Consider the following 15,546-nt stretch of genomic DNA (forward strand, 5'->3'; position numbering starts at 1 on the left):
AGGGGGGGGTAGGTGGCTTACTGTTGCAAGCAGTGTAATAGACTGATATAACTTAAAAACAATATCCTTTAACCCATGGGTAAATAATGCAAGTATCGAGCTCGAATTATTATTATTTACGATCGCATTGTTTGTGAGGTTATATCTAGAGCCCTGCACGGATGCGGATATCTGCAAAATTAGTGTTTTGGCGGATACAAACTGTATGGCAGTGTGGATAATTTTGCTGATAATTTCTAAATAATGATGTTTAGTTATTTTCGCTTAGGTATACTCATGTTTTTGCTTGTGGTTAGGCGACCCTTGACATTGGTATGGCCTTGAGACCAAAAATCCGCAAAGCCTAACTGGCTCTTGCCCACAATTAATGAAAGGAAGGAACAAAGGTAAATTTGTTGGTAGTTGTTGCAAGAGAAAATCCCTCATAAACCTGTGACTATGGATAGAGCCCTGCGCAGATATACAAAATAATATCCACATCTGCACTTCCTTCACCCGCATTCGCGAATGGTTATCTACATCCGCAGGTGGTTATCCGCGGATATTGTACATATTTAACTACAGTATATTACACCCAGGTTCTTGAAATGGATAGATCTGTTAACATAATACAATAGGTCTGATACCTGGCACCAGAACCCCTACCAGTCACAGGTTTACGAGGAATTTTCTTTTGCGTCAACTACCAACGTATTGACCTTATTATTCCTTCCTTCCATTAATTCTGGGCAGGAGCCAGTTAGACCTAGGTCAGATTTACGGCTTTATGGTCTCAAGGCTCTTTATATATGTGTTCTCCCATGCCAATGACAAGGGTCACCTAACCTCAAGGAAAAACAAGAGTATACCTAAATGAAAATCAATAAACGTCATTATTTAGAAATTATCAGCAAAATAATCCGCACTGCCATACAGTTTGCATCCGCCAAGACACTAACCTCGCGGATATCCGCATCCGTGCAGAGCTCTAACTATAGGGGTTCCGGTGCCAGGTATCCGGCCTATTGTATTATGTTAACAGATACCTTGGGTGTAATATATTGTAGTTAAATATTTAAATTATCTGCGGATAACAATTTTTCGGATGCAGATAACCATTCGGATGCAGATATTATTTTGCTTATCCATGCAAGGCTCTAGTTATGTCATGAACTATATACTGTATATAAGTTTAGTTAATGTAAGAACCTGTAATTAATAGTATATAATTTATTATTACCTGTATATATGATGTGTAATCCACTACAGTATTGTGCAACACATTGTAATTTCCAGAATAACACTAGGTAAGATGAGAACTAGTAGAATATTCTTTACATTATATCTAGGCTTCAGGCACTCTAGAAATTACTAGAAGATGTTATGAGATATCCTTCTGGAAACCTGGCCAGGCAACCTATATAAAGAGATGGTCTCGATGGTGGAGAGGAGTTATTATTTAACAGGAGTTGTGTTGTGTTTAAGGTCGACATGCTAATGTAAGCAGTCAGTAGTCAACTGTTTCAAGGTTGTAATCTCCATGTCCTTAGTGATAGGTAGTTGTTAAAAATGGTGGTTTGTTGATGTTTTCCGCAGTAGAGTTTTGTTTGTGACGGCAGTGATTAAGGTTATGCGTGTTAATGTGCAAATAATTAGTTCTAAATAAATAAGTGTACCTTTTGATAGCATTTTGTGTGTGTCTTTGTGGATACATCAGTAGGTATAGTAAATGCTGGGTTAATACAGTTAAAAGGATTTTGGAAGTTGTTATAAGGAGGGTAAAGGATACAAAACTACAAACTTGGTGGACGGAATGCTGGAAAAGACACACACTAGACATATTTAATAGGATTAGTTTAGTTAGTAGGATAAGAATTAGTAACGTAGACAGATCGGCGAGAAGTGGATTTTTATGGTGGTTGATGGATTTGTATAAGAATAAAGGATGGATAAGAAATAGAAGATACATTGGTATGTATTTTATGTGGTGAAGTGAGGGCAAATTACCATCTGATATTTGAGTGTAAAAAAACCAACAGATTGAGAGAAAAGTTATTGAGCGAGAACCAGATAAACAAATTAAGCCAGACTGGTAATGAACAAAAAATTATTTTGTGGCTTGTGAAAGAATGGAAATGTGCAGGTAGTGTATGTAAATATTTAAGTGCAGTGAGGAAATTGTGTATTAAGAAATTAAGTGAAGGAAATATTTTTTAGGAGTGAAGGGTTTAACAGGGGTTACGAATGATGGGGTCTTTTATGTCTGCTTCTTATTGTTATATAAAATGAACATAGTAAAGACAGAAGAACGTGTTGTGAAGGTGCTTCGCAAGATAATTCTACCTGTGTCAACAAATGTAGGAGAGACAATGACCTAATTCAAGTAAGGTAGATCAGCTCTGAATTCACAAGGGAAGGGGGAGGGGGGGCGGGGTGATGGGAGGCTCCTACATTTGGCGTTCCGACGGGGAAGCCTGGAAGATGTTCCCCTCTCTCAGCACAGGTTTCCATGAGAGGAGAGAGGAAAGGAAGAGAATAGTGATAGAGTGCCCCCCCCGGCCTAACTACAGGTTAGCCGTTGGAAGGTGGGTGGGGGGGATGATCCAAGGAAGGGGATACTGCGTTGACACAGCTAAAGTGCAATTTCAGTCTCAACTAGTTGTAATCTTTTTATGTTTACTTTGTTTATATTTCCTCTATGTAGCTGATGGAGAAATCTGTAGTGTTGTACACTAGTGTCCAAAAGTTAACCATAATCACTAAATGAGGCCATACCGCCTGATAGGAATGTCAGAACGGATTGCTGAACAAACGGAAGCTGACTCACACACCATATGTCACACAACTTGTCCAAGAAAAGTGTGTCAGAAAGGTTCTGATAGCTAAAGTACACCTTTGACAACAACTAACAAAACTTGGCAATGTCTTCCACAACAAAATATGCTGTTAATAGGGTGTATGGTTAACCCTAACGGCCACACATGCTTCGCAGCGACATGGCATGCTCACTGTCTGATGGTCCAAGAGCTCTTGTGGCAGTCGATCCCATTCCTCCGAAAGGGCAATGCGAAGGTCTTGAATGGGCCTTGGTGAAGGCTGACGGGATGCAATTCGCCTCGCCAATTCATCCCAGGCATGTTCTAAAGGATTCAGGTCCGCAGACCTCGCTGGCCAGTCAATGCGATGAATGTCTTCCCCAGCCAGAAATTCATCCACCAGAGCAGAGCGGTGCAGTCGGGCATTATCATCCATTAAGAGAAGGTCTGGACCAACTGCACCTCTGAAGAGTCGAACATGTAGTCTCAGTACCTCATCCCTGTATCTCTCTGAGCATTAACAGCGTTCCTCAGACCACCTATGAGGATGTGCAGGTCCGTACGGCCATTCAACATGATGCCACCCCACACCTTGACACCACTACCACCATACTGATCCCGTTCCACGATGTTCTTGTGGTTGTATCGAGTACCTGGTTCTCTCCAGATTAATGTGCGACGGGAATCATTCTGCAAACTGAAGCGGGATTCATCTGTGAAGAGCACATGCCTCCATTCATTCATGGTCCAGTTTCGATTTTGACGGCTCCACAGTATCGGTCCTGCTGTGGGGTGTTTACTCTTGGTCGACCTGGTACTGGCCTACAACTAACATCTCTATTCTGGAAAGAGCGGGACGTACACCGCTGGACCTCGGTCAAACAGCCCTGCTGTTCAGAGCCTCCGGTACACAGCAACACCTGAGAAGGCTGCAAGCTCCGCCGACAATTGTCTTGCAGGTGCACTCCGATTTTGTGGGGCGGTCAAGGCCAGATATCGGTCCTGCTGTGGGGTGGTTACTCTTGGTCGACCTGGTACTGGCCTACAACTAACATCTCCTGTGTCTCTAAATCATCTCCAAACCCTGGAAATGACAATTTGTGGCACATTCAAGGATACGGCGACTTCAGTCTGTGTCTGGCCTGCTTCCAGGCGGCCGAGTATTCTACCCTGCACTCCGCACACTATAACAGGTGAACACGACTGAAAGAATATGGGGCGCAGGCAATGGCTGTGTTTACCTTGCGGTTACCCCACTAGTCAAAGCCGGGAACAAGCTAATAGATAGTGTTTTAGAGAGTGATATTGAAGGCAGTGATGTTTGTGACGACGAAATAGACCCTGAAGTACTTAGTTCGAGTACTAGAGATGTGTATAGTAGTTCTGATGATACGGAAAGTGATGCAAATAACGACGATGTGCCGAGTCTTTCGAAACGAGCTCGTACCTCGGCACAGACTAACTTGACTGACTGGAACTGGACAAAAAGTGACAATAAACCTGTTATACATAAGTTTAGTGAATACAGTGGTGTTAGTGAAAACTTAATGAAAAAGTTTGAAACGCAGCCACTATCTGAACTCTCGGTTTTTTGTGAACACACGAACCCTTTGTTTGACAAAATATCTGTTGAGTCAAATTCATATGCAGCAAAACAGTTGAGCAATCCTGACAGAAAAAAGGTGAGACTATGACAAATGGTTTGAGACTACACCCGACGAAATTAGGGCATATTTTGCGTTAGTTATACTAATGTCACAAGTGTGAAAGTCAAGAATACAGTTATACTGGAGTAAAAACAGGTGTATAAACACTCCTATTTTTCATGAAACCATGAGATGGGGAAGATTTATTATAATTTCACGATTTTTACATTTTGTTGATGATGAACAAGTCGATAGTAGTGACAAACTAAGAAAGATTATGCCTATAATACAACATTTCTGCTCCAAATTTTCAGAATTATATTTACCTTCACAAGACATTGCTCTAGATGAAAGTTTGGAATAAAAATTTACAAAATTTGTGAATCAAGTTCTGGCTACTGTCTGTCTTTCAAAATTTATGTAGGTGACGATGTAACAGATCCAAGTCTGCCAGCAAGTACAAACGTTGTGCTCAACATGTGTGAACCCTTGTTAGGCTGAGGACGTACATTGTTTTTAGATAACTGGTATTCTTCCCCACATTTATTCAAAAGGCTACGCGACAAGCAGATGAATGTAATTGGAACTGTTAGACAGAACCGAAAAGACATGACTCGCGATATCAGTAAGACGAAACTGAAACGTGGAGAGTATGAGACGTGGGCTGCCAACAGTATGTTGTGTGTGAAGTGGAAAGATAACAAGGATGTTTGCTTTCTCACCACTAAACACAAATCAGCTGACATGACAGGGACAGGCAAACTCAGACGAAAGAGAGGACAAACCCCGAGGGAAGAAGTGATAAAGCCCAAGTGTGGCCTTGAATATCAGAAGGGGATGGGTGGTGTTGGACCTTCAGGATCAGGTTACAGCTCTGTTCCCCGTCATGCGACGCACAGTGAAAGGGTAGAGGAAAATATTCTTTTACCTCCTAGATATGTGTATTTTCAATTCCTTCACTGTGTATCACAAGATCGCTGCTAACAGAAAGACGAGCTACACAGACTTCGAACTAGCATTGCACAGCAGCTACTAGAGACTGTTCAGTTGCCGGAGTACTCGGTTCGAGGTCGACCTTCAGCGAGCACCACCCCAACCAGATTACAAGCTAAATCATGGGCCCACTTTCCTATGCATATTCCCCCTACAGAGAAGAAATCAAAAGTCACAAGAAGGTGTGTTGTGTGCTACAGCCGGGGTAAAAGAAGCGAAAGTTGCTGGCAGTGCAAAAAGTGTGGCATAGCTCTTCACTTAGAAGAATGTTTTGAGGTGTACCACACCCAGCAGACGTACTAAAATAGCGGCATTGGTAAGTTTATTACTTCGTTATCATGCATGCAAATTTTCAGAAAGGAAACTGGTTGGTTTTGTATGATTTTCTAAATAATAGTGTGATGACGTCGGCCGTAGAGCGGTATTTAAATGTGATTTCTTAGTGAACTCCTATGGTATTTAAATGTGAGGCGAATGGGTTAACAAGTGCAAGCAATTGTCACATGCAGAAAGCTGGAAGGTTGATAGAAAGTATTGAAAATGTTATGATTCATGGCATGGCATGATATATATAAATAAGACACTGCCTCAAAAACTCAGATGTTGTTTAGGGTTGCTTTTATATTCAGATAGTTACGGTATAAATATAAAACATATATAGTGTTTTTATATATATCCTTAATTACTGTACACATTCTATACAACTAGATAAAAGATTAATTTTCACTACTGACAAAATGTACAATATACTTCATATTCTATATGAATAAATAAATGTAGTGTCTCTTCAATTAAAACCATAGACCACCACCATCATCCTCTTCTTCTATTTCTTTCTTGGGTGGATCTGGGATAGGCTCCCCCGGCGTAGCTGAATTTGCTGCAGCAGTCATTTCATCTTCTGACTCACTCACTTCCAAATCATCATTGATCTTCTCATGGCTGGAACCCTCACGCAGTTGTTCAGAACGTTGCTGGGGCAGACCATGAAGTAGGAAGTCTGAAGGATCATAATTAGGATCTACATCCATACTCTCTTCTGAAACATACAAAAAAATTACAAAATCATCAAACATTTTCTTTACAAGTTGCTTTATGTCGCACCAACACAGATAGGTAGTATGGCAGTGATGGGACAGGAAAGGGCTCGGAGTGGGAAGGAAGCAGCTGTGGCCTTAATTAAGGTATAGCCCCCAGCATTTGACTGGTGTGAAAATGGGAAACTATGGAAAATCATCTTCAGAGCTGCTGAAAGTGGGGTTTGAACCCACTATCACCCAAATATTGGATACTGGCCACGTTTAAGCGACTGCAGCTACTGAGCTTGGTAATCATCAAACAGATATGGATAACAAAATCGTGGTAGGAAGATGTGATGTTAATATATATGCACATGTTCCAATTCTTCCAGGTCTATTCTGCATGGCTGTTGAGCTTCTTCCTTCATAAAAGAACAACCATTCATAGTCAGTGAGGGAACTTCAGTCTTGATGCAGGAAGTTGGATAAAGGAGGAGGTCAGATAAATACCAGAAAAAGGAGACACAAAACAAAGAGGTTTTATACAGGTGACAGAAGGCATATGGGCATGATTAGCAAGAAAAGAATAAACAGTTAGAGTGTTCATGATATTTTATGGGAATAGGAGACATTAGGGATGCTGCATTATAAACAAGAAGGGAATGACTTAGAACAACAGTGTATAAAAATGTACAACCTGGGAGAATGATACAGTTAGGCTAAATTGCTAATGTAAAGAAAAGGCATATCTAAACCAGCTTCTAACAAGGACATATAGAAATGAGACATATAACCACTCTAGTCAATGAATTCCCAGACCATACCTCCCACGCTTATATGTTATAACTTACCTGCCAAAAGCAATTTTACCCTACTATGATGAGTGAGTGTGCTGAAAAACCCACTTGTTCTGTGCAGTGACACTACACTTTGTGTTTGTAACTATGTATTATGTGCTCTGTGCAAAAAGTGAAATGGAGGTCCATTTGTGTCTGCATCAAATTCTGCTTCCACCAAGTTGGCAGACACGCAAGAGCACCGCGTTCTATCAATGTAGAATGGGCTATCTCTAGGCAAGACTGATTTCCAATGCATCCATGACAATCTACCAGAGCCTTGTCAGAAACTATTACAGGCAGTTAAAGGCATTTACCTTGTTTTGAAAGCAGCAGTGGCGTGAATGTTGAATCTCACACCTTTGAGTTTTGATTCAATCACTCAAGGTGGTCGAAGTTATGTCAGATTCAAGATGGCAGCCAAAGTAATTCTCTTGCAGTCGCACATTATCGAGTGTAACCTTCAATTCATTGTCTAAAGGCCGGTCTCCACTGATTAACATTTAACAACAACATGTTAAATGTTAAAAGTGTTAAATGTTAACTGGTGACACCATCAGCATGTTAAATGTCAAAAACTGTTTCATTTAACATTGTGTCCACACTTAATAAACATGTTAAACGTGACATCCTTTGTTAATATACAGGTAGTTCATCATATCAATTTATGGTAATACATTTAGATGGTGTCTAGTATTTTCAAATAAGGACAATGGACTCAGGTGAAGAGGAATTGGCCTTTGTTATTGCCACTGTTGCTTCTTGTTATGATTTAGAAATGCAGTTTTATTAGGCACATTTCCTCCATTCACTCTGCTCATTGCTTCAAAAGCAAACCACTTTGAAGTACAGGGTATAAACTTCGTCCGCTCCCGACTACCGAATTTTCTGAACTTTCTGCAATTCTCGACTGTACTGGGAGCGGAGGGACGCTAGTTTTTTTTTTTTTTTCGATTTACTCGCAGGAACAATTATAGATATTTTTGAGTTCCTGGAAACTGTCGGCTTTCTTCGCTTTATATCTGTATTCCTCTGATGAGACCCACAAATAAGGCCTTTCTATTATATCATTAATTAACTCCAGAGTAATCTCCTTGCTCTACTCCATTTCTGACTATACATTTTAGTATAGTGCAGAGAGAACGACACACGTGCGTGTACTGTATTTGTAGCTTATAACAAAGAGAAGGAGAGTTGCGGAGTGTTGTAATTATAATCCTACTTCATGAGGAGCACGTCGTTTGCGTCGTTTAGGTTATGTGTTGGCATGGAAACATCATGGAAGTTGCCAAAGCTGTGCCGACAATGCACGAACAACGAATTGACTTGACATGTCTTCCACTTGGAGCGGAAAACACGCCAACATGTTAAAAGTGTTAACTCAGCATTCTGAGTTAACATGCAAAGTCAATTGGAAGAGACAATCACAATATACACGTCAACTGTAACATGTTAAATTTAACATGTTGGTGTTAAATGTTAAACAGTGGAGACCGGCTTTAAGAGTATGACCATAAAGTAATGTTTAATAACCCATTGGTCCGAAATAGAAGGCTTCTATAACCACTGGTCCAAATAGAAGGCTTCTACTAACATTTGTTTTAGAAAGAGTGTGATCTATGTTGATATTTTTATGGGCCTGTGTGCAAACGTTTTCATATTTGTTGTCTGGTATTTTTCACACCTTTCAGTGCTCTGTTGTTATTTTATAACCCCCAGCAGAAAAGATTTTTCATATTTGTTCTCTCATTCTTTTCACAACTTTTAATTATCTCCTCTGATCTTTAGAAATGGTAGATATAGCTTTCACTGTATCCGTGGATCCACAATGTAAAATGCCCTCGTGTTGGAAAAAATTGCATCTAGTGTTTCCATATCCCTGTTGGATACTTTTTATTCGTGTATTCAGAAGTACGTTTTCTAGCTTAATATGTTCTTTTCCCATGCCCCTTGCAGAAATGTCTTAACAAGGTTTTACTGTACATAAACAAGAAAGTTGTTCAAGAACATTCTGCTGCATTCAAAATGTCAACATACATACTCATACAGTTTTACGATGCAAAAATTTTTAAATACATAGTCATACTTTAAGTGTATTTATGTTAACAATATCACATTTGCCCTACATAGGCATACTTGACTGTCTTTCGACACCAAGAATCATGTTTTTAACACCTACCCTAATGATGCCTTAAATGTTGCTCCTCATCTGTGTGCTGGCTGATTTCCAGAATTTATGGCTATGTTCAGAATGGCACAAAATGAATGCAGTTTGAGTTACTAATAAATTGAAGAGTCCGTTCGATTTCTGAATCCTTACACTACACATTTAGTCAATTTGATTGAAAAACTGTATTGTAAAAAATAGTGCAAAATTACTCAATTTTTTTCAGGAAGAAAAAGTATTAAAACGCATTAAAATTGTAAAATCACATATGCTCGCACTACATTGTTGAAATAAATCTCAATAATCATTTAATCGATATCACACACTACTTTGATCTGAAAACCAAAAATGTCGCTTCTTATGTACTATGGTATGGTAAATTTTGAAACAAGGGGGACACAAAGTCCATCATCACAGTCACTACACTGATATGAAGTGTCTTTTCTCCCGGACTTGCTCGTGCGATGGTTTTCCTTGTCACTGCAAACCATACATCTTCTCTGTGCCTTCTTTTTACCTTCAGAAAGAGAAACTCAGTCTTAAAAATGTTTTTGAGTGAACCGAGCTATCTTCTAACTGAAGGTGTTGGGTTCAAAATCACTGCCTGCAGACAACACTAATCTTGAACAAAGTGGGAGGTGCTGAGTTTCTTTGCTTTCAGAGTGTTGTAAACAATAGAACCATCCGCTATTACGATCGCAATGAGATGGAAGGCCAGTTTTTTCCACCACTTCACTGTTTTATACTTGATGATATAATAAATGAGTTTTCATGCCTTCGAACAGATCAATATTCTTCCGCTAAACAGTGACGTAGTGCTATCTACTTGTAGTGATAGTATGTGCAACTTCATACTTACTGGAATCCACAAAGGAGTGCTAGAGCTGTAATGTTACGTTCGTCTTCAACACAAAGTCAGATCAAAATTAGATGTATGGCTTTTCAGGCGTTTGCTCTATTAACAAGCGTTTTATCTTAGGTCTGACACTAGACTCGTCAGAGTGGGATGTGTCAGACCCTACCCACTGATGCTGGGGTGTATGCAGGTGAACTTATCAGAAGCCTATTTAAGAGGCACAGCCTGATAACTGCATACGGGAGATAAAACTCCACAATGGAATTAATGCCCGCCTAGCAATTCCAAATGGAAATTCTAAGTTCCCATGGAGGGAATTAGATATTTTTCCACCAATAGAGCATATCAAAAATCAGATCAAAATTAGATGTATGGCTTTTCAGGCGTTTGCTCTGACTCTGATGAGTCTAGTGTCAGACCTAAGACAAAACGCTGGTTAATAGAGCAAATGCCTGAAAAGCCATACATCTAATTTTGATCTGATTTTTGATATGCTCTATTGGTGGAAAAATATCCAATTCCCTCCACGGGAACTTAGAATTTCCATTTGGAATTGCTAGGCGGGCATTAATTCCATTGTGGAGTTTTATCTCCCGTATGCAGTTATCAGACTGTGCCTCTTAAACAGGCTTCTGATAAGTTCACCTGCATACACCCCAGCATCAGCAGCTAGGGTCTGACACATCCCACTCTGACGAGTCTAGTGTCAGACCTAAGATGAAACGCTGGTTAATGGAGCAAATGCCTGAAAAGCCATACATCTAATTTTGATCTGATTTTTTATATGCTCTATTGGTGGAAAAATATCTAATTCCCTCCACGGGAACTTAGAATTTCCATTTGAAATTGCTAGGCGGGCATTAATTCCATTGTGGAGTTTTATCTCCCGTATGCAGTTATCAGACTGTGCCTCTTAAATAGGCTTCTGATAAGTTCACCTGCATACACCCCAGCATCAGCGGCTAGGGTCTGACACATCCCACTCTGACGAGTCTAGTGTCAGACCTAAGATGAAACGCTGGTTAATGGAGCAAATGCCTGAAAAGCCATACATCTAATTTTGATCTGATTTTTTATATGCTCTATTGGTGGAAAAATATCTAATTCCCTCCATGGGAACTTAGAATTTCCATTCAACACAAAGCACGAGAAATCAAACAGCGTAATATTACACTCGTCGCGCACTCCAAGTATTAAAGATTTTTTAACGTGAGATACATCCATATTATAATAATGATATGTATTTAAGACTATAAGTTGACATACATTGCATCATCTTGTGTGTATAATTTTATTCAATGTTTTTTTGTTTTTTGAACTGTTCTGACTTCATTAAGAAGCTGAAGATGTCTCAGAAGAAGGGATGAAACATGTCCTACTTGACATTTGTATTTATATAAGTGAATCATTATTACTAGAGATAATAATATTTCAACAAATTTCAGAGAAAAAATTTTGCAAAACAATAATGCTATGGCCTTATTTCTTTTGGTACCAACATTACTGTGCCACCTGGATACGGTCCAGAGATTGCAATAATTTATCAAGGAAATGTTCGATAAATTTCTAAGTTCTTTGAAAAGGCTCGGTAAAACAACAGATAGGGAATCTGCTACCTGGACAACAGCCCTAACTGCAGATTACTGATGATTAACTGATTGATTGAAAATTTCTGGAATTGTACATCATCGCATTTCTTCGTTATGACAATCTTCAGTTGAAATGTAAATACGTTTATCATGTGCTTTTTTTTTTTAAATCCACACAGTGTCTATATTTCTCCTTTTTTAATAACAACCCTTCTGTATTGTGTCAATCAGGGTGCTTCTTCTATTCCTGTTCAGTACGCATTTCCCTCAGGCTTTGCATGAAAATAGATATACAGTAGAAGTCCACTATAGCGAGAACTCTGTTGTAGCAACAGTTTTTTATGTCCCTTGAAAATTTCTATATTAAACTGTGTGCTATCCTTCGGTTACAGAGAGAGCCCTGTCACTGATCCATCCGTTATTACGAGCAGTTAACCGTACGTTACTTTTTCCGTTATCGATATTTATGCACTCCAGCGATTATACTCAATGCGATCGATCATCTTCGGTATAGTTTTCTTACTATGTGCACTAATGAACTCTCTTGTCGACAGTTGAACTTGAAGGTGATGTCAGAATTGATTAATAATACTTGTCAACCGGTGTTCTGTAAACACAATTTGAAATTAAAGAGAACCTGTTTCTGTAATAAATGCATAAGTAATGTGGCCAATAGCAGTAGTTTACTCATTAAAAATTAATGCTGAAGTAAACAATTGTTTAATTTTAATGATATGTACTGAAATTAAGTATGAATGTGATACACCTCAAAATAATGATTTCAGAGGTTATTTCATTCAGTTAAACATCATTAGGATGTTTCTACAGAGGACAAGGAAAGAGAATGTGTTAAGCAAGAAAATGTACGGTTGAATAAAAACTATCCAACAGGTATATGTAAACACTTGATATGTTGGGTTTTATTTCTAATATGTGTGCATTTTACGTCGCGTATGTACAGGTACAGCGAAAGATATAGGCTATCTACCATTTTTTTAAAAATGAGATGAGAGTATTTAAAGACATGAAAAAGATGAAAACCTTTTCCACTGGAGATTATTAAATAGCAAAAGTGTACTAAAACATATGTAAAACACCAGACAGCAAATGTAAGAACATTTGCACTGGGGCCCATAAAAGTATCAGAACTGAAGCATTATATTTTGGACCAGTGGATTATTAAGCATTAGGCCTATTTCTCGTCACACTCTTCAACTATGAATTATTTAGAGATTAAACTAGGTCATGTGCGAGTTTCAACATACGTGCCACCGTTGAAAGATTTTTTACAAGTAATGTATGACATGTTTAGCCCATATTGTCAACTTTGAACAGTTCAAAGATGCAGATGCCTGACCTCTTCCTTAGTACGCAATTTCACAACCACACAACAAATATTCACTAACATTCACTGTATCACTCCACACAGAATGAATTTCTAACATCTGAATGGAACGCAAAATACAAGCACAAACAGGCTTAGTGGGTTATTCTGAAATACCGATGAAAACTGGAGAGCAAAACTGAACTTTCCTGATGCTAACCTAATTTACCTTGTAGTTCAGGAATTTTTCTGCAACTTTCCCCGACTTGCCTCCTGTGACAAGGGTTCTACAATGTGAATCAGGACTTTGAATTTACGACGTGCTAAGTGATGAATCGTCTTAATGAGGAATGCACTAACGATATTTCACTATATTTTCTTGCGTCTGGTTAAATTCCAAAGTGGCTATTCACATGCAAATTTATACTGGAATGATTATCATTACTGACACTTGAAATTTATTTTCATGATACATATAAGGTTAAGTTAGGTTAGGTGACACTGTTTGAATAAGAAAACAGAAACATTTGCCACAGAAGTCACTGAAGTGATACTACTCCAATTATTCAGAATTAATTCAAATATACAAGTTCACGTCTCGGAATTAAAAACATAACTAACAAGTAGCCGTAGTATGGAAATATGTGAAAAAGCAAGTTTTGATCAAACTGATTGCCGGTGCATACCGATTTTAATGTGTGTGGGTTTTTTGTTAAAAATTAAATAATTGAAAAGGAGGTTCAACCTATTCAATACTTAAAAGAAAGAAATGCAGTAATCACATTACTATTTAAATGGGACCGGTTTCGACCTTAGTCCAGGTCATCATCAGCCGTAAAAACATGTACAATGTTTATGAATATTGGAGGTCAGTTTCACACTCTGATAGGCACAAAGACACGACACCACATTCTATAATGCACAAAGTCACAACACTATCAACTAATATACGAAGATCAAAAATAACTTGAAGTTGCAGACGAATAGATTTGTAATAGAAAGCCGCTAGCTCCTGGTGATCAGCGCGCCACATTCAAGGTCATGCGCTGCGGTCGAACGCCAAAGTAGAGTGGAGAATGTTTTGAAGGTCCAGAATTTGTCACGGTTGCGGGAAGTTAAGTACGTATATAAAAATATACGACGCAAATCAGTATAATTGAATGAGTACTTGTACTCCTGCTAAGTTCTTGGAAAACAGTTGACTTGAAAAAACAATTGTAGAGAGAAGAAAAAAATGTAGTAAAAAGCGCAATATCGGAAAACAAATGAAAACTTATATGCACAGTGCGCTATTTTTAAAATGAAAAATGTTTAGGTTATGATTGAAGTAGTCGAAGTTGGCGCAAGACAAGAGTTAAAATTTGAAAGAGGAGAACCGAAATGAAGGTCGTGGTTTTTTTTTTTTTTTTTTTTTAAATAGAGAAGGAAGAATAAATTAAACGAGGAAGAGTGATAGTGTGAAACTGACCTCCAATATTCATAAACATTGTACATGTTTTTACGGCTGATGATGACCTGGACTAAGGTCGAAACCGGTCCCATTTAAATAGTAATGTGATTACTGCATTTCTTTCTTTTAAGTATTGAATAGGTTGAACCTCCTTTTCAATTATTTAATTTTTAACATCAATAATTTCAATACGGAACAATGAAATTTTTATCTTTAAATGTGGGTTTTTTACCAGATCTTTATGAAAAATCGGATGAAACGACAAACCACGACAGCGAGTAAATGTTTCCCAGTTATAAATTCTCTCTATAAGGGACTTCTACTGTACGCAGGTGCTTTGAAAAGTTCTTGGAATGTACTAGAATTAAGTATCTTACCTCGGTGGAACTGCTTTTATTTTTCAACATAGTTTCCCTGTAGACTAATGCATTTGGTCCAGTGATGTTCCAATGCCTTGATCCCATCTCGAAAATGAGATTCCTCCAGGCCTGCAAAATACCTCTCCAATTCGGCTGTCAGTTCTTCCCTTGTAGGAAATCTCCGTCCACCGAGGAAAATTTTCAGATTGGGGAATAGATGAAAGTCTGATGGTGCCAAATCAGGTGAATAAGGTGGATGTGGCAACACTTCGTACCCCAGTTCATGAAGTTTTGCCATGGCAATAACACTTGTGTGCGGCAGAGCGTTGTCCTGATGAAAGATGACCTTTTTCCTTGCCAAACCAGGCCTTGTTTCGCGTATCTTTTCGTGTAGTTGGTCTAGGACAGGGATGGCGAACCTATGACACGCGTGTCACTAGGTGACACGCGAACACGATCTCGGTGGCACGCCACATGAACATATGATCATACCAATGTTTTTATATACGCCT

At 38.7% G+C, this 15,546-nt stretch overlaps 1 protein-coding gene across 1 annotated transcript in view; it reads right to left on the reverse strand.

The window, feature by feature from the left end:
• Positions 1 to 6,075: 6,075 nt before the first annotated feature.
• The window catches only part of Taf1 (TATA-box binding protein associated factor 1), a 320,423-nt gene continuing 310,952 nt past the window's right edge, over positions 6,076 to 15,546 (reverse strand). Inside the window, exon 29 of the mRNA XM_067146785.2 lies at positions 6,076 to 6,473. Within this exon, the coding sequence (XP_067002886.1) occupies positions 6,226 to 6,473 (248 nt within the window). The 3' untranslated portion in view covers positions 6,076 to 6,225. The remainder of the gene's footprint in view (positions 6,474 to 15,546) is intronic.

Source organism: Anabrus simplex, chromosome 5 (genome assembly GCF_040414725.1).
Source record: "Anabrus simplex isolate iqAnaSimp1 chromosome 5, ASM4041472v1, whole genome shotgun sequence".
NCBI classification, from domain to species: domain Eukaryota; kingdom Metazoa; phylum Arthropoda; class Insecta; order Orthoptera; family Tettigoniidae; genus Anabrus; species Anabrus simplex.